Source organism: Mastomys coucha, unplaced genomic scaffold, assembly GCF_008632895.1.
Source record: "Mastomys coucha isolate ucsf_1 unplaced genomic scaffold, UCSF_Mcou_1 pScaffold20, whole genome shotgun sequence".
In the NCBI taxonomy this organism is placed as follows: Eukaryota; Metazoa; Chordata; class Mammalia; order Rodentia; family Muridae; genus Mastomys; species Mastomys coucha.
In genome coordinates, this window is record NW_022196903.1 from 106,425,169 (window position 1) to 106,443,955 (window position 18,787).

General features: G+C 48.0%; 1 protein-coding gene across 5 annotated transcripts in view; it reads left to right on the plus strand.

The window, feature by feature from the left end:
- Positions 1 to 18,787, plus strand: part of Mtmr14 (myotubularin related protein 14) — a 46,930-nt gene that overhangs the window by 19,890 nt on the left and 8,253 nt on the right. For 4 of the 5 annotated variants that reach the window (XM_031382870.1, XM_031382868.1, XM_031382869.1 and 1 more), the window contains 11 exons: positions 198 to 271; positions 5,452 to 5,522; positions 5,936 to 6,010; positions 10,179 to 10,245; positions 10,672 to 10,757; positions 11,033 to 11,109; positions 11,324 to 11,360; positions 13,449 to 13,516; positions 14,468 to 14,526; positions 14,675 to 14,813; positions 15,472 to 15,651. In XM_031382870.1, the coding sequence (XP_031238730.1) occupies positions 198 to 271; positions 5,452 to 5,522; positions 5,936 to 6,010; positions 10,179 to 10,245; positions 10,672 to 10,757; positions 11,033 to 11,109; positions 11,324 to 11,360; positions 13,449 to 13,516; positions 14,468 to 14,526; positions 14,675 to 14,813; positions 15,472 to 15,651 (933 nt within the window). Of the gene's footprint in view, positions 1 to 197; positions 272 to 5,451; positions 5,523 to 5,935; positions 6,011 to 10,178; positions 10,246 to 10,671; positions 10,758 to 11,032; positions 11,110 to 11,323; positions 11,361 to 13,448; positions 13,517 to 14,467; positions 14,527 to 14,674; positions 14,814 to 15,471; positions 15,652 to 15,782; positions 15,931 to 18,787 lie in introns of those variants that run through there. The other variant, XM_031382871.1, reaches the window with a different exon arrangement.

Sequence of the window (18,787 nt, forward strand, 5' to 3'; positions counted from 1 at the left end):
AATGAAAAAGACCTCTCTTACTTGAGTTGTTCAGATGGGGACAGGGAAGAACTCGTAATTGTTGACTGCTGAGGGTATCATTCCTAAGTCTGAAAGATAGCTTTTTAGCAAAAAGTTCATTTTAATTTATTGTAACACTCATTTGGGAAAGTATGTGTATGGGTTGGGACACCATAACACATGTTCCTGTCTTGTAGTGTAACCTCCTCTGAGAAGGTGGACAAAGCCCAGCGCTATGCAAACTTCACTCTCCTCTCTATCCCATATCCAGGTAGGAGACCAGGGTCAAACTTTCTGTGTGTGTATTCTGGGAGTGTTCTGGGAGGAGCTGTATCAGGCAGCATGAACATCTGGGCCCCAGATCACAGAAGTCATGATTAAAAGTCAGACAGGGGGCCGGGCAGTGGTGGTACACGCCTTTAATCCCAGCACTTGGGAGGCAGAGGTAGGTGAATCTCTGAGTTCCAGGCCAGCCTGATCTACAGAGTGAATTCCAGGACAGCCAGGGCTACACAGAGAAACCCTGCCTCAAAGAAAAAGAAAAAGAAAAAAAGAAAAGAAAAAGAAGAGTCAGACAGGATCCAGCAGAGCCTTTTTTTTTTTTTTTTTAAAGACTGTAGAGTGGTGGTGGTCAGGGATGGGTTCTGATCTTGGTACTCAGTGAGCCACAACCTGAAAAAAACATTACTTCTCTGAGCTTCAGGTCCCTTCAGGTAGTAGTTGGTACTTGGAAAAGTATAACTCAGGTTATCTCATAAAGACTGGATCTTGCATAGCCATATGGCCTTGGCACATATGAGGAAATGACATATCTGTGCTCTGTCAGCTGTCGTTCATGCTGCTCTGGCCCGTATGGTATGTGCCTTCTCATGTGTGTCCAGAGTTATTTGGGGATGTTACCCCAAACAGTGCTGATTGTGGGACAGAAAACCAGTGCTCTGTCATCAGTAATTATACAGTACCCTCCCTATATTGCGGGGCACTTTGGTATTTACAGAGCCATTTTGCCTCTCTCTGTGGCCAGACTGTATTCTCACACTGGAAACTGAAACTGTGTGATACTCTGGTTCCCTACTGTCCCTATCTGCTCACTAAACATAAGCGCCAACCATTATGGATCACAGCAAGGAACACTTTCCCCCTCAGAACCTGCACTTCTCAGCACTGACATCTTCCCTCAGTGTGGGCTGGGGCCTTCCATCCTAGTATTAGAGACATGTAGCCAACAGTAGACTGCTATAGCCTCTCACAGAACTGTGTAAGTTCAGCTAGTTCTTGTGAGTGCTCTCATCAAACAGCGGATGGTCTTCAGACCCACTCTTGATGATTCTCACAGTGTCTACCACGCAGTCTCGTGACACTCTTTTCTGCCAGCTATGTGTTTGGTGTGCTGTGGGACTTGGTATAACTGCCTGCCCTTGCTGGAATAGGCCCCTCAACCTTCTAAGAATCATTTCCCTCCTTTATACATACGATGGGAATAATGACACTTGTTTTAGAATAAAGTGAGAGACCCAGCCCTGTTAGGCTCTGTAAATTACAGTTCTTATAAGGGGTTTGTGGGAAGAAAGGCTCTTGAAACTTTCTCTTGCCTAAGAGCAACTTTGGCCTGATGTAGGTTATAAAGATACCACTGGGCTTGACAATGCCGGAGGCACAAGGAGGCCAAGGTTTTTACTTGAGAAGCACACCATCTTCACGTGATGCCCTTGCGTTCTGTAGTAGAGGCTACTAGGAAACCACAGCCTCAGCTACTCCATGTGATAAGACTTCCAAATACTTGTTTATATCTGAGTTCCAAAAAGGGCATGGCTGGGAAAGGTAGTGTTAGCCGCAGTGTCTCCTTCCAAAAGCAGTTCTGCAGAGTGTCTTTGGTTGTAGTTTGGCAACTTAACTACAGATTCCTCAAATGTTAACACCCTTGTTATTTTCCTAATAACCTGTCATTGAGTCACAGTCATCTGGGTTAGGGCTGAAGATCCTTAGTGTAATGTCTGCCTGAAATAGCAACATCGGGGCATAGCTTCATTAAGAAAAAGAATTAAAGCCGGGCAGTGGTGGTACATGCCTTTAATCCCAGCACTTGGGAGGCAGAGGCAGGCGGATTTCTGAGTTCAAGGCCAGTCTGGTCTACAGAGTGAGTTCCTGGACAGCCAGGGCTACTCAGAGAAACCCTGTCTCAAAAAACAAAACAAAACAAAAACAAACAAAAAAACAAACAAAAAATAAGTGAATGGAGATGAGAAAGGGGTTGTAATGCAATTAGATATAAAGTGAATAAATAAATTTATGGGGAGAAAGTTTTTTTTAAAAAAAGTAAAATAATGGTACTTCCATCAATAGAACAAAATATTCCATAGTCCTAGAGAATAATGCTCAGTACAGTGAACAGAGCTCATGGTACAAACAGCTGTGATCCCATTTCCCGGGGTGGGGATGGGGCAGAGATAGTCACTGTAAAGTCTAATCTGTGTAATGCAGTCTAGGCCAAGGTGAGGAGCAGGATACCCAGTTACTTAGTTGATACACCCAGTTATGTAGAGGGAAAATACTTACCAAAACTGAGCAGAAATGATGGTGTAAAATAAAGATTGATCTGAATTTATTTCCATCAATTTTGCTTGGTTGGTTGGTTGGTTGGTTTTGGTTTTTCGAGACAGGGTTTCTCTGTGTAGCTCTGGCTGTCCTGGGACTCACTCTGTAGACCAGGCTGGCCTCGATTCATCAAATTCTTATGTACTTCGTTCATCTGATGATTTTGTGTGTTGAGAGGAGGGTACAAAGGACAAGCCAAAATGAAAACTAGCCAGACACAGCCGTGAAGAGGAAAGGGACAGAAGAAGCTTGTAGTTAACACGCTTGTGTTCTTGACTTTCTACTCATGCCTGTGTCAGTTTACAAAATGAAATTACTGGTATTGGAAGTCATAAGATACCTTTGGCCTTTAAGGACTGTCACTTGAGTCCTTCAAGGCTCACAGGGGAGTGAGGATAGTATCAATTTAGCTTGTATTGGAAGTGGGCAGTGCTCCCAGCTCTTCCTTCACAATAGCAGGAGAGATGGGGCTGAATTCTACTGCACAAGGCTAATCTGTTTCCTTTGAAGTGTTATTCTCCCCAGCTTTTGCCCTTACTTGTGGGTCAAGAAGATTATCGTAGTAATGGATCAGGAACTGCCTGGCACCATGTCTGTCTGTTTTAATTTTGTCAATTTCTCACAAAAACAGTGTATGCATCCTAGGCTTCATCATATCTCAGCTTGCCCTTAGAGATAATGGGGTCTCCTCTTAGCCCAGGCTCATAGCCTCTGATAATTACAGCTGTTCTTTCTCCTGGTAAGGCACCCTAAAATAAGCTGAAGTGTCATGGCTAAAGATTATCTCCTGACTTCTTAGTCCATTTTAGCCTGGGGTATTAATTAGTGTGAGAAATGAAAGCCAAGTTGGGCACATGGGCTAGGACCCCACCTTCCTCTCCTCAGAGGCCCTCTTTTGCCCTGAGGCAAGCCCAGAAGTGTCTGGGCATTCAGCCTCTGACCTCTCACAGAATTAAGAATTTGCTACCTTCTAGAATCTCACTGGACCTGGTGTAGCCAAAGCCATGTGCCTGCTGGAGTCAGCACGTGCATTAGCTGAGGAACTCAAAACTCACTCTAAGGAAAAAAAGTCACTTGTTTCCCAAGTGCCTTCCCTTACCCTGTGACTTGATGCCACAGGAGCATATACTAGCAAAGTGGGTATGTTCATCTGACAAAGGCAGGCAGGCTTCAACCATAATGACCAGGTCATTATGGTTGAAGGAAGTTTATCTGTCAAAAGCTGAAGTATTTGAAGTTGCAAGAAGCAAGAGCAAGCCACTGGAGGCTCCCTGTGCACGATCTGCTACTTGAAGAAACAACGCTGCTTCCAGGCAGCCATCTGTAACCAAAGCAGCTGGGTGCTGCTTGCAGGGCAAGAATTGACTAAGTCTGGCATGGTGGTGCCATGGAGGCAGAGACATAGGCAGTGTCTTAGTCAGGGCTTCTATTCCTGCACAAACAGCATGACCAAGAAGCAAGCTGGGGAGGAAAGGGTTTATTCAGCTTACACTTCCACATTACTGTTCATCACCAGAGGAAGTCAGGACTGGAACTCAAGCAGGTCAGGAAGCAGGAGCTGATGCAGAGGCCATGGAGGGATGTTCCTTACTGGCTTGCTTCTCCTGGCTTGCTCAGCCTGCTCTCTTATAGAACCCAAGACTTCCAGCCCAGGGATGGCACCACCCACAAGGGGCCCTACCCCCTTGATCACTAATTGAGAAAATACCCCACAGCTGGATTTCATGGAGGCACTTCTCCAACTGAAGCTCCCTTCTCTGTGATAACTCCAGCCTGTGTCAAGTTGACACACAAAACCAACCAGTACATTAGGTATGGATCTCAGTGAGTTCAAGGCCAGCATGGTCTTGCATAGCCAGTTCCAGGTTAGCCTGGGCCACATAGACCCTGTCTCTAGAAAACAAAAAGCTAGAGCTATAGAGATGGCTCAGTGGTTAAGAGCACTGGCTCTTCTTCCAGAGGTCCTGAGTTTAAATCCCAGCAACCACATGGTGACTCACAACCATCTGTAATGGGATCCAATGCCCTCCTCTGGTGGGTCCGGGGAGAACCACAATACATAACACGTACTCACATACATAAAATAAATAAATCTTAAAAAAACAAAAAGCTAGTTGACTAAGTCAAGAGGTTGGCATAAGATTCAGGCGATGTCAGTTATGCATTGTCATTTGAATGTTACGGGTACCTGAGCAGCTATGCAACTGACTCTACTGTCTTACTGTACTGTTGCATTTCAGCCTAAAGCAGTCATATCCCACCAACTTAATCCCGGTCACAGGTGTGGGTAAAGACCACACTTTAGAGTTGGGCTTGCTTCCAAAGCCTCTTCTCTGCTCAGTTCCTCCCTGGGCTGCCAAGGCCTCGCTTGGTAGAGTTTCTTGGGAGTTTGAATAATGGAGAAAGTACCTTTACCTGCTGCATTAACAGTGATGTCAGTGGAGCACTTGTTAGCTTGCAGGCATGGTCCATGTCTCTGGAGTAAGGATATGCAGTTCTCTCTGAAAGCTGTATCATTCAGGACTGCTGCACACATTTTCAAAGACAATGCCCCAACTTCTGCAAGACAGTGGACTCCTGCTATGACTGGGCTTGTCGGATAAAAAGGGACCTGCAGTGAGAGAGGCATCACTAGTGACCAGGGAGCACAGTGTTGGGGACAGTTGGGACCTTGTATAGCTAGAAATGAAGTGAGGCCAGGAGCTTGCTCTGGCTGTTGATCTCCCCCTTCCAATCCATCTCAGCCTGCCCAAGGCCACCAGTTTAGAAGGCTGGGTGAGTTCTTGGCACCTAGGGCTGTCTAAGGAGCTTTTTTGACCAGGACAGGAAATGCTGTAACTTTGCCTTCTTTTCCAGGTTGTGAATTCTTCAAGGAATATAAAGATCGGGATTACATAGCTGAAGGGCTCATATTTAACTGGAAGCAGGTATGAGAAACAATATTGAGCTCTGTTTCTTTGTTATTGCCTGAGTTAGTCTCCTTCTCCCTCTGCTGCTTGCATGTGTGTGTAACTGTCTCACAGCACACCCTTTCCTCTCCCCATTTTTTCATGGCTGCCTGGAAGCAGCGTTGTTTCTTCAAGTAGCAGATCGTGCACAGGGAGCCTCCAGTGGCTTGCTCTTGCTTCTTGCAACTTCAAATACTTCAGCTTTTGACAGATAAACTTCCTTCAACCATAATGACCTGGTCACTTTGCTTTTTAAGCCATTCTAGAGTACCCCAAGCATCTGGCCCTGAAGGCAAGCAAATGGAGGGCTGTTCCAACTTCAGAGCTAAGACCTGTTGTTGCTGCAAGTGTATCTGCCACCCAATTACATCTCAGTGTCATTCTGTCCTTAGGACTACGTCGATGCCCCATTGAACATCCCCAACTTCCTGACTCAATCTCTGAACATTGACTGGAGCCAGTATCAGGTGAGGGCCTGATCTTGCAGGCAGTATTAAGGGAATGGTGTGACCAAGGGACTCTGTTCCTATCCTTTGAGACCCTTGTGCAAATACTGTGGTGTTTTGACATCCCCCAGCCCAGACAAAGAGGAACTGCTTGTCAATTCTGTCTTTTTGCATGTGCTTTTTTTTCCCCCAGACAAGGTCTCACTGAATAGCCCTAGTCGACCTGGAACTCTTTGTGTAGACCATCAGGCTAGCCTTGAATTCAGAGGTTTTTTGTTTTTTTTTTTTAAATATTTATTTATTATTATAAGTACACTGTAGCTGTCTTCAGACACACCAGAAGAGGGCGTTAGATTTCATTATGGATGGTTGTGAGCCACCATGTGGTTGCCGGGATTTGAACTCAGGACCTTCAGAAGACCAGTCAGTGCTCTTAACTGCTTAGCCATCTCTCCAGCCCAAATTCAGAGGTCTTAAAGGTGTCCACCATCACATACAGCACTCCTTACTTGCTTTTGACCTAGAGAGGTTGTCTTCTGAATGTAACTCAATGATTTTCGTCCACCAGAGGGATCTATTTCCAGGGGACCTCATGAAGTCTGTTTTTCCATCTGGGCTTAGCAGCTTTTCATTTTCCTTTTTAATGCGTTCTGTTAGAAGTGGAGAGCTGCCTGACCTCATTTGACGGTAGAAACCTTAAAGATGGAGCTGGCTCTCCACACTGTTTAACTGTCACAAGCTGACAGCTGCTGGGAGTCTCCCTTGCTGCTTTCCACTTGCCTCAGACAGGACAAGTAGCTCTCTGCCACCTTCCCCAAGTCCTGTTCTGTTGCCTAGCTGCCCTCTTCTCAGCTTCCTCCTGTCTGGCTGACACCTTGCCCTTCAGGATTTGGCTCTGTGTCTGCTTCAGGAAAACTTTCCTGATTTGCCACCTCTTCCCATCCCTGATGATTGGATGCCTGGATCTACCTTCCCATTAACCCCCTGGGTGTATCTCTCGTGGAATTTTCCACTGAGCTGTAGTCAGATTTAGAGAACTGCTCTGTAAGCTCTCTGAGGACAGAGGACCCACAGCTTTTGTATCTCCTTCATGTCCCTACACAGAAAGTTAGGCATTGGGGCGCATGCCTGTCATCCCTTAGGAGGATCATTGAAAGTTTGAGGCCAGCTAAGCAACTTAGAAGACCCTGTCTCAAAACTCTCCCATCACTGTTCCAGCTCATTGAACCCTGGCCATCAGGCTTGATGACAAGTGCATTTACCCACCATGCCATCTCTCCAGCATGGATTTATCTTATCACAGCTTAGATGTTCAGGCAACTGAGTATGTACATGCAGGAGGGAGATGTCAGTGTCCCCTGCACAAATGTTTCTATAAGAGGATCATTAGAGAGAAAAGACATCTGGTCCTATTCATTGGGGGTCCTGCACCCTGGGCTGTGGCTTCACAGATTAAATGACCAAAGGGAGCCTGCAGGCGCCCAGGTTTGTTGTGTGCGGAGCTCTCAGATGGCCTTGACTCTAAGCTGCCCTTCTTCGGTTCTCTCTGGAACCAGTTGTTTTCCTTATGCAGGTGCCAGTTAGATTTGGTGAAGGACTCACCTCGGGTGACAGGAGGGGCTGTGTGTGCTGCCAAATTGGTCTCCTCTAGGGAGGGAGGGAGGAAGGGCTCTGCTGAGTAGTGGGAGGTGCTGCAGCTGGGCTCTCTGGCCTTGAGTAGACTTTCCCTAGAAGTGAGGCTTAGCAGCCCTATTCCAGGCCTCAATAGGATCCCTGAGCAGGCATGCTGGAGTACCCTCATGTTAGTGAGAAGCAGGCTGCTGACTAGCTGGTTTCAGAAAATGGACCCAGATGTAATTCCAGGCACGTGATGGTGGTGGGATGGCATGCCAAAGGAACACGTCCTTGAACAAGCAGACAAGCCAGTTGGTCTCACTGAGTCTCCTCATGTCATCTTCAGCCAGGAATACACTCTGTCCTCTCTGCATGTTAGCTTTGGGGTCCCAAATTCTCTAGTGCTATATACCTCTCTCGGTGATCTTAACTGTTGTTCATCTCCCCTTTAAACCTTAGAGGCTGGTGGTACCAGACTCATCCCTCAGCCCATCTTGTGTGGCTTTGGGTCTCCCCAGTGTGGGCCTCCCCACAGATAGCTGGGCCCAGCCCTGGGAACATACTGTCTCTTCCTGATCCAAGTCTCCTTTAGATCTGCACTGCTTGTCGCTCTGCAGAGCCCTCCACCTTGGTCCCTGCCCTCCCCTTGCTGCTGCTGTCTTCACAGCAAGCCTAGCCCAAGACTTCCTGCTTTATGGCTCCTGTCCTCACTCTGCAGAATCCCAGCTCAGGAAATCTCTTGGCAATACTGTGTCTTACATGTTGAGCCAGGTGCGTAAAGAGACCCTCATGCTCCTGCTCGTAATAGCATTAGCACAATGCTACAGCAGGTCTCTGGAGCTGCTGAAAGTGGGTCAGAACTCCCTGGGGGCGTGGGAGGGTCAGGTACATGAGTCTGCTTTAAATTCCTGGGAAAACCATTGCAATTACAGGTGCCGTGTTCCCTTCCCCCAGGGAAGTGCTCTCTCATTGGCATGCACCACCCTCTCTGCACAGCCCCGAACGCTGATAGGCAGTTGTGTCCTAAGAGAGCAGAGGCTGTCCCTAGCAAGGGAAAACGGCTCTGCAGAACTGGGTCAGACCCCTCGATGGAATTCAGATTGAGAGTGGCTGCTTCATAGTGCCTGGTCTAGCCCTTTCGCTTAGCTTGAACAGATTCTTGGCAGCATGTGTGTATTTCCTGACTCCCACCCAGTGAGTCTCTTACTTTAAAAACAAAAAAAACAAAAAAACAAAAACCACTGTGTACATTATTCATCAAAAAGTGCAGTGTGGGCATGGTGGTACGCATGTATAATCCCACCACTAAGGAAGCAGAAGCAGAAAGAACATGGGTTTCAGACCAACCTAGGCTAATAGGAAGACAATCACTAAAAAAGAGATAGGAGGCAGCAGATGGCTCAGTGGATAAAGAGGGTTGTCGGTGAGCCTGAAAACCTGAGTTTGATCCCCTGAACCAATGCAGAGGTAGGAGGAGAGAACTGATCTCCAAAAGTTCTCCTCTGACCTTCACACGCAGGCCATAGCAGGAGTATTACATGTAGTGTAGTGTTACAATAATTAAATTGTTAATGCATATGGGTGTTTTGCCTGCATGCATGCCTGTGCACCACTTGTATGCAATGCCACAAGTGTGTAAGGAGACCAGAAGATATCAGATTTCCTTGAGCCATCTCAGAACTGCAGTTACAGATTTGGGTGCAGGAAATTGAACTCTGATGCCCTGTAAGAGCAGCCAGTGCTCTTCAACCCCAGGGGTGTGTCACGCACGCATGCATACAGTTAAACGCTAATGACGAGAAGGGGGGGGGGGGAGATCAAGCATGTAGTAAGCGGCAGTAAAGGCGAGTGAGAAGGTGATTGAGGAGGTCTGTATTTGTGTGGTGCAGATCAAGGAATGCCTCTTACATGACTGTTTGCAAACAGTATCCACCCTGGGGCCCTTGGATTGAGAAGCCACTGGCATGTGGGTGCTTGAGAGCACCTGCTGAAGATTTCTTGCTCACTCTCAGAACACTGAGTAAGGGAGGGTGTAGGGAGATGGATGCAAGGAACTGAGGAATGAGTCTCAAGGTATTTGGGGTTTGAGGCCTGGAGCTGAAGATCAAGAGCTATATTGAACTGCTGCCCAAAAAAAATCATGCTTGGCACCACTTGTCAGTTTAAGATAGGGTGTCTTACCCAGGCTGGCGTAGCTGAAGTTAGTCTTGAATTTTACTGATCCTCCTCCCTGGCCTCCTAAGTGCTGGGATTACAGGGGCATACTATCACACCTGACAGCATTTTTGTTAGATTTTTGGTGCTAGAACAGAACCCAGCATCTCTTAAATGCAAAGCATGTGTTCTACCACTGACCTACACCCTAGCTGGCATTTGTATTTATTTTGATACTCGGCATGTAGCCAAGACTGGCCTCAAACTCATGTTCCTCTTGCCTCCTAAGTGAGTGCCGAGGTCATGGGCACATGCCATCATGCACAGATAGTGGTTTGTTTTTCTTTGTTTTTGGTAGTATTTAAAATGTCCATTCTTGGTCATATTTATTTCTTGATCCCTTTTCTGTTTTGCCTGGCAGAGTTGGGACCTGGTGCAACAAACACAAAACTACCTGAAACTGCTGCTTTTCATCATGAACAGGGATGGTAAGTTTCCTAGTGTCCCAAGCCTGCAAAGTGCTGGTCACCTCTCTGTGAATCCCCCAAAGAGACTTTTTGGGATGGCTTCCTACCTGGAGTATGCAGAGAGCTTAAGCTCTGCACAAGCTCCATGAATTGAGTGCTATCCCCAGAAAGAGGAGAACAAATTCCCACAAGCTGTTCTCTGACCTGTGCACTCTTATGTGCACACACACAATTATAACGCAATTAAAAAGAGAACTTAAGCTAAGATGCTAGAAGCCAAGACACATGTTCCCACCCACTCATTTCTAGGTGAGATTGAGGAATAACTTTGGACAGGTCCCTGGGGAAGAGGGACACTAAGCTGGCCTGCACCAGGCCTCTTTCAGACAGGGTATTCAACAGAACCCAGTCTGGTTTCTCTCACTTGGTGCTCCTGTTCTACAACAGATGACAGCGGGCTGCTGGTACACTGTATCTCAGGCTGGGATCGGACCCCCCTCTTCATCTCTCTTCTACGCCTTTCCTTGTGGGCTGTAAGTATGAGTGAGCTGGAGTTGGGGGCATGTAGAGACCCTGTTAGGTTCTACCCTTTGGTGTCTTAATCGTCTCCAAGATGCAGAGAAGCTTTGGTGTGAGGGCACATTCAGCAGGTGTCATGTTTAACACTGTTCTTGATTGGGGAGTGGGGTAGGGTAGGGTAATGGTGGTCATGTCACCCAGTCTATGGTGTGGTTTGCTGCTGGAGCAAGGCGGCCTGTACTAGGTAGGATGGCAGCTTTCTGATCTTGCTGCCCTTTGTCTCTCCCAGGATGGGCTAATTCACACATCCCTGAAGCCTGCTGAGATCCTCTACCTGACTGTGGCCTATGACTGGTTCCTCTTTGGGTAAGGGGTGTGTGCGTGGCTTATTAGCTTTTCTTATGAGGAACAGGGATAAGAAAACAGCTGGAGGAAAAAAGAGTTGGCGCCCTTTGGAAAGGTTCAAAGTTGTTGACAGGCTTCACATGATGCATTGGTGCCAAAGACTTAGTATGTCTCTGTGTTACACATCTCCCTCAGCCTTGTGTTGTGCTTTGACCTTCTTGCTCTTCTTTTTCAGACACATGTTGGTAGATCGGCTCAGCAAAGGGGAGGAGGTAAGTACCCCCACATGGAAGCATACTACACCTTAAGACAGAAGGACATTCATTCTGGTTGCCATGCTGTGAAGGCAGTTTCTCCTCCCAGGATGCTTGGTCGAGCTTACCATCCTCTGCTCTCAGGCAATGTGGTGGGAAAAGCAAGAGCACAGATCCCCCTGTGACGACCTCGAGCTCCCTTTGTACCACAGAGAAAGTTCTGGCCACAGCTGCTATGATCATTTTAGGCTAATTTACTTCTTTTTGCACTTGGCTCTGGAACCAGTATACAAGTTGCTTTCCATAACTCCATGCTCAAAGCTGAAACATGGGGTGCTTCTGTCTTCAGTCCTACCACTCAGAGTCCCTTCCCTTTTCCACAGTGGCCTGCACACCCAGGGTTCCGCCTGCTTCTCATTTGTAGGCTGCCTCCAGGTCCTCCTTGTCCTTTCTTTTCAGTGTAGTCAGATTCCTCTGCCACTTCTGCCTTGTCTCCTCTATCTTCTCTGCCCTTTCCATATCTTTGCCTGCTTGTAGTTCCCCCAATATCAGATCTTAAGTTTGGCTTGAGTGTGTCTCTACTGGTCCTGCTTATTGCCTAGGCGACCTTGAGCAGCATGTTTCACCTTGAGTCTCCTGGTGTCTCACTGAGAGATACAGATGCCTATCATGACAGTGTTGGTTCTGTCTCCACCCACCCACAGTGTCCAGAAGCATCCTCTCCCTCCCGCTCCTGAGCTTGCTTCCTTCTTGGGCATCTTATCTCCAGCTTTCTTTTCTTGCTTCTGCCCAGCTGCTCATCTCCCTTCTAAATCTCTCTGAGCATTTATGCATCTGCAGAACTCATAAGCCTGCTCCTCAGAGGCCCCATGAACTCTGCCAGAGGCAGAGCCTTTGGCATTGAAATCTGGGTGGAAGGCCTCTTTGTAGCCTCTTTGGAGATTTTGCTGGTGCTTTAGGACATTCTGTCCTCTACTCCATCTCCTTCCCCCCAAGAGCAAGCCAGATGCTACCTTCAGAGAATAAGGTCAAAAATGAGACTGAGAGGACTGGGATGTGAGTCCCACCCTTCAAGTCCCTCGGTGTATGCCGTAGGTCTCTGGGACGGGAGGGCTGGGGCTTTTACCTTTCCAGACTAGAAACACCCCTGTAATAGGGCAAGCTAAAAACAGCTGTTAAGTGCCTCTTTACCCTGTCTTCTATCTTTGAGGTTCCCAGGATACATTAGCACATTAAAAGGCTCAAGAGTCTGATGGAACACCTGTGCCATTTTACGTAATGCAGCATTTCCTACTGACCAGATCTGAGCAACCCTCTGCCTTTGTTTGAAGGAATCTTAGAGGGGCCCTGTGGGAATGTATGGGTGTTTCCCTGAGTCTCGTGGGCTGCACCTTTGGGATCACTGATTGGTATATAGCCTGCTGTGTTGTGCAGGTGAAATAAAGCAAAGCCTCTGGTATGTCTCTAGAGCCACAGGACTAGAGCACTGGCTGGGGTTTGCTCATGGGAATGGGTGTGCTGCCAGAGCCAATCTCCTGCCTGTATCTACTTTATACTGAAGACCTGGGCCTCACAGTTCCAGAGCATAAGTAGGCTCAGCCAGACCATGGCTGCCCTACCCCAGTTCTGCTCCTGTATCTGGTGCACCCCTCCCCATGGAATGCCTTTCCTCTTCTGTCCTGCCTTATCCACTATAATCCCCTTGCCCAAGATACTCTGCCTGCCAGCTGTCTTTCCCTGTCAGTAGCTCACTCTCTCTGGGCTCTTAGATGGAAGTGCTAACTGCTGCTGTTTATTGTAAAAGTTGAGAATATGTGTGTTGAAGATTTGAATGCTTTATATTGGACCTCTGTGTTCTCAGAAAAGAAGCACATTACATCTTCTCTACCCCAAGCCCAAAGGCACCTGCCTAACCCTACTGAGCCCTCTGTATCACCCACATCCGTCATAAACCAGAAGATCTAGCAGGGTCCCCAAAAAAGGTCACTCCCCAAAAGAGGCATTAACAAGAGCAACCAGCAGTGCTCGTCTGCATGTTCTGCTGTCTGTCTTCCCACTGGGGAAGGCTAGCTTCTCACTGTGCTCTGCTTTTTCTCACTCCTTCAGATTTTCTTCTTTTGCTTCAATTTTTTGAAGCATATTACCTCCGAAGAGTTCTGCCTGAAGACCCAGAGGTAAGTGGAGGGAGGCAAAGGCACTCAAGGGGCACTTCTCCACAGTGTAGGGCATTGCCACTGTGCCTGAACACTAGAGCCAAGTGTCTTTGCTGAGGACCTGAGTGAACAGGGAAGAAACAAGCCTGTGGACAGGAGGACTCGCCACTCCTCACAAGCTTGAGCCCTGTAGTCATCTGTGCATGGGATGTAGCTCAGTAGTAGAGTGCTGCCTACCATGCTCCAGGCCCCAAGTTCAAGCTTTGGTACCATAAGAAAAAAGAAACTCAGAATATGACCCTTTAAAAACTGAATCATGCCGGGCAGTAGTGGTGCACGCCTTTAATCCCAGCACTTGGGAGGCAGAGGCAGGTGGATTTCTGAGTTCGAGGCCAGCCTGGTCTACAGAGTGAGTTCCAGGACAGCCAGGGCTACACAGAGAAACCCTGTCTTGAAAAACCTAAAAAACAAACAAACAAAAAAAAAAAAAACTGAATCATACTCAGCTGAGCATCGTGGTGCACACGGTTAGTCCCAGAATTTGGCAGGCAGATCTTAAGAGTTCAAAGTCAGCCTGGTCATCTGCACAGTGGAGCAGAAATCTGCTTCTAACCTGGAGAACAGTCTCATACATCTGGCAGTTGCTCTGGAACTCCAGTGAGAACTTGGATCTGGCGAGTTGATGTGTCCTCTTTACCCAAATTTACCACTTGTTGGGCCATAGTTGTGTCCCAAGTAGCCAAGATGGTAAGGAAAAGCAGGCTGTGTTGACTTCAGTCTGGCACATGTGGCCGGCAGAGCCAAACTGGTAGATCCTGGAAGTGGGCCTGTTACTTGGCGCACACTGTTGGTAGGGCCCATTCCAATAGGTGCCAGGATTTGGAACTGTTGTTCAGGCCGGTCAAAGTCAGGATGAGAGAACAGAAAACTCCAGCTACAGCTGAAATGTCCTGCTTGGGGTTGTCATTCTAGGAGGAAGAGTTTGCCAACTCGGGATGCAGGCTTCACTGTGGAAGATATCTGCATGTTGAGTGAGTCCTGTCCCCTAACAGGCTTTACTTCACCATGGGCCACTGTGCTAGAAGCTTTTTTGTCTAGCCATATAGTGTTGAAAAGGTGGGAGGTGGGGAGTGGACTGGTTGTGGGGAAGGTAGCATGCTGGTTTTCTGCTGCTTTCAGGACGCAGAGATCGAGGGAGCACAACCAGCCTCAGCAGCGACTTCTCCCTGGTCTTGGAGCACTCGCCTGGAGCTGTGGGGAGCTTCAGCTATGAGACTGTAGAACTTGCCCCTGCAGGAGCACCAACTCAGGCAGCTTGGTGAGGGCCCAGACTGAGACACAGTAAATTCACAGCTGTGGCCCAAGGCCACCAGCCCTGGGGAGCCAGGCTGTAGCCTCAGGAACAAAAAGGGCTCTGACAGAAGGCTTGAGAACATAGCTTCATCCCCTGCTGTCAGTACTGGGCCTCACAGCCCAGCCATCTGGTTGGTGAGGAGCACTGCATGGTAGCCCTGGAACATAAAGGGCTGGTGCTCCCAATGGGACCAAGGAGCAGTAATGAAAGGGGGCAGGGAAGAGCACCTATCCAATGTGCCAGGATATGTGGGGCCATCCTAAAACGAAAGGTGGGTATGTGGTGGTAAGGGACCTGCTTTGAGGGTCCTCCCACTGAGATGTGGCAGGATCTGGGGCCTTTGTCTTCCTCCTTAGACATGGCAGAGTTTGTGTAGCACTTGTGAATGAGGGAATGAAGCAGTTAGTGTGCCGCTAAGAACAATGTTCTCGAATGATCTGAAGCTAATGGGCCAGTGCATTTGACTGTCTTAGCTTCTCAGTTAACAAGTCCCAGCCCTTGTTGCCTGTGGCCTTTAGCCTGGGAGAGGGCCAACTATTCGTGCCTACTGTGTATGACATTTTCCCCATAGACAAAGTGACTCTGGGGGTCCAGCTGTGACAGCCTTGCTCTTCTGCCACAGGAGGAAGAGTCACTCATCCTCCCCACAGAGTGTGCTCTGGAGCCGGCCACAGCCCTCTGAGGAGCGCCTACCTTCACACCATGGGCCCAATGAAGCCAAGTCTTCTAGTTCTTCATCCTCAAACCATTCTGACAACTTTTTCAGGATGGGCAGCAGTCCTCTTGAGGTCCCCAAACCCAGGTGAGGAACCTCAAGGGGTAAGGAGCCCACTGGAGAATGTGGCTGGCCTTCCTCCATTATCGAGGTTGGAAGTGGGGTATCTTACATTTAAGCTAGCTGAGTTTCCCTGCTGTGTGCCTTAATATGGGTAGGAGCTGAAGGAAGTGGATGCTTAGCAGGCCCACTCTTTGAAGGATTGATTGCTGTTGGAGCACAGAGCCTTCATCGGTTTGTACAAACATTTGAAATTGTTTCCTGGAATGCTGTGGAGTACATGAGTACACAAACATTGTAATGACAGTCGGGACTGTTACCATGTGTCATCTTTGGAAGATCCCAGGCCTCTGGACTACCCATTGTAGATAAATCAAGATGGGTCAGAACATTCTGGATTCATTATATCTCACATCCCATGTCCACACTGATGGAAAGCTACAACAGAGAAGGGATCAACAAGATTTATGGCTGTGGAAAACCACATCAACGCAATATGTATTGAAAATCATCAACTGAGCCAGGACAGGTGTGCCACAGTGAGGCCAGCTTGCTGCCTCCTAGGTAAAGTTAAACTGAGTGTACACCAGGGCCAGTAAATTCCCTTGGGGAAAAGCGTTTCCCAGCTGACGGGCCTACTTTGTCCCATCTCGTATTCCAAAGAACGACTGAGTGTGTTGATTGCTTTGCTGCCTAAGTTATAGAGAATTCGTAGCCCTTCTGAAGAGAACACACACTGTAGGGCCGAGAGGATTAGCAAATTGGACATGAACTCTGGAATCCCACTTAGACTTGATCCCAGCTTTGCCCTGTGTCCATGTAGCTTTTTGTCTCAGTGTCCTCCTTGGTATCAGGCCTGTTAAAAGGTTGAATCTTCTGGTACCCTCCACTCACTGGACAGTAGGAGACAGTGGAGTAAAAGGAGCCAAAGTGTCTTCCTTGGGGAGGCAGAGCAGATGAGTGGGCAAGCTTGATGCCAGCTGCTCTGGCCACAGGTGGCCCTTCATCTCTGTGCCATCTGCAAACCCTGATGTATTTGTTAAGCCAAGGCTATAGCCCATTGGAGACTTTGTGGCTGTGACTAAATAGAGCTAGGGCCAGGCAGACAGCCCACATTGCCTGTGCCTGTTCACATACTACACGTGGGGTTGGGCATGTATGCCTGTTGCTGTGACCCCTCTTCTGTACTTGGCTGTCCTTAGGGCTACTCTGGGTTGTAGTAGCACTTATAAGACTCTTGCTGTCTGAGCTGAGGTTCTTGCTCGTGGTCCCTGCCTCCTTTTCTGCCTGTGTAGCTACTTGCCACCTAGGCCTTGCCCCAACTGTAGACAACTCCCATGTTGACCTGTCAGTATTCCTACATCCAGAATGGCTACAAAGGTCCTCTCTCTGAGAGGCTGAGGAGTATTGGGGGATGTGTGTCCAACCTCAAACTCCTATACCCCGAGGCCAGGCCAGAGATAATATGGACTTAAGCGCGGGCTGGACACACTGTGTGGGGCAGGTGGTGTAAGCAGCACCTTCTGTGAGCATCGCTCAGAGCTAGGCCAGCTATCCAGGCAATGCAGTGCTGAATGGATATCTGCTGCCAGAGTTTGAAAGACTACACTATTCTGATTTGGAGCATTCTAATTATGTGTTTCCATTAACATTAAAATTAATTTAGTCTCCTTTATCTTAAAGTGCCTGAGGGATGCAATCATTAGCTACTCTGCCTCTTAGGTAACAGTAGTCAATCAAGTCATCAGTGCTCCAGGCAGTTCTGTGTGGAGCACACCCCTTTAGGAAGTCACTGCTGATGTGAGTGTGCTCCACATTCTCTAAGCTTGTCTTCCGTAAAGCGGGTCCCCATGAGAGGAATCTGAGGCTTTGCTCATGAAGTGGGGAGGGAAGTTCTGTGGGGTGTTGATTCTTACCAGGCTGTAATCCACATTTTTCATTGGGAAAAGAGTGAATTTTTGGCTTTTCACTCCCACTATATAATCAGCCACAGGGCTCTGATTATACATGCCTACTTCAGCCTTAATGAGGAAGTCACCCTGCTCCACCTTGGCATGGCCTAAATCTTTGCTCTTATGTCTCCTTAAGATTGAGGGTAGGGGTTCTGGCACAATGCTGTCCATGACCAAGGAAGATGGTGCCACCACTGAGCCCAGCTTGGTGCCAAGCTGCCTGAAGAGCAGATGAACTTGGCTGAGAGACACCCAACAGCCTGGTTGAATAGCTAAGTAGCAACACAGGAACTAATCTCTGCTGCCCAGTTAGCTGCTTCCCCAGGCACTGCCGCCTGCTCATTATAAAGCAGTGAGCTCTGTCCCAGGCTGTCTTTATGTAGCAGAGAAGACTGGCTGCTCTCTGCACCACACAGTTGTCCTGCTCCAGGCCTAATATGGGTACTGACATACCTAAGGCACTCCCAGCTTGAGACCTTGGAGAGAAGACTGAGCCCCAAGACTTCTCCATGAGCTAATGTAGGAATGTAGGAGCCCTGTTGGGCTGACATGCTCAAATGTAAAAAGTGAAAGGCCAGTTTAGTGAGAGTCCCCTCCCAGGTTCTTGGGCAGAGGCCATGGGGCCATCCTTGACATGCATCCCAGGTTGCCTTTATGATTGGTGTCAAGAGGATGAATCTGGATCTGGTAACATATAGGCCACTCAAATTCCAGGACCTGCCTCAGATATTCCCTTCACGTCATTTGCCACCTGGTAAACGGCTTTCCTTTTTCTAATCTGTAGTCAGATTCTTCAGACAGGAAGCTACTTTCAGACATTCTGTGGCAGCATGATTAGTTGAGATACTTACAGAAAGCAATAAGGGAAACAGAAGAGCCAAATGAAAAAGGTACTTCAGGTATAGTCTTATTTGGGTCCCAAACCTATTTACCTGTGGTTCCTTCTTGATGCTCCTCTGGCCAGCTCTCTCCCTCTCCCCACAGTGGCTGCTGGCAGCTGGCAGCTCCTGAGACTCCCCTTGCTTTCCTTTCTGACACAGAAGGCTCTCATGAAGGCCTCTTCTTCCAGTCACACCTCTTCATGAGCTAGCCTTCCTCATTTTTTTTTCCTTTTTCAGATTTATTTTATTTATATGAGTACATTGTTGCTGTCTTTAGACACCCCAGAAGAGGGCATGGGATCCCATTACAGATGGTTGTGAGTCACCATG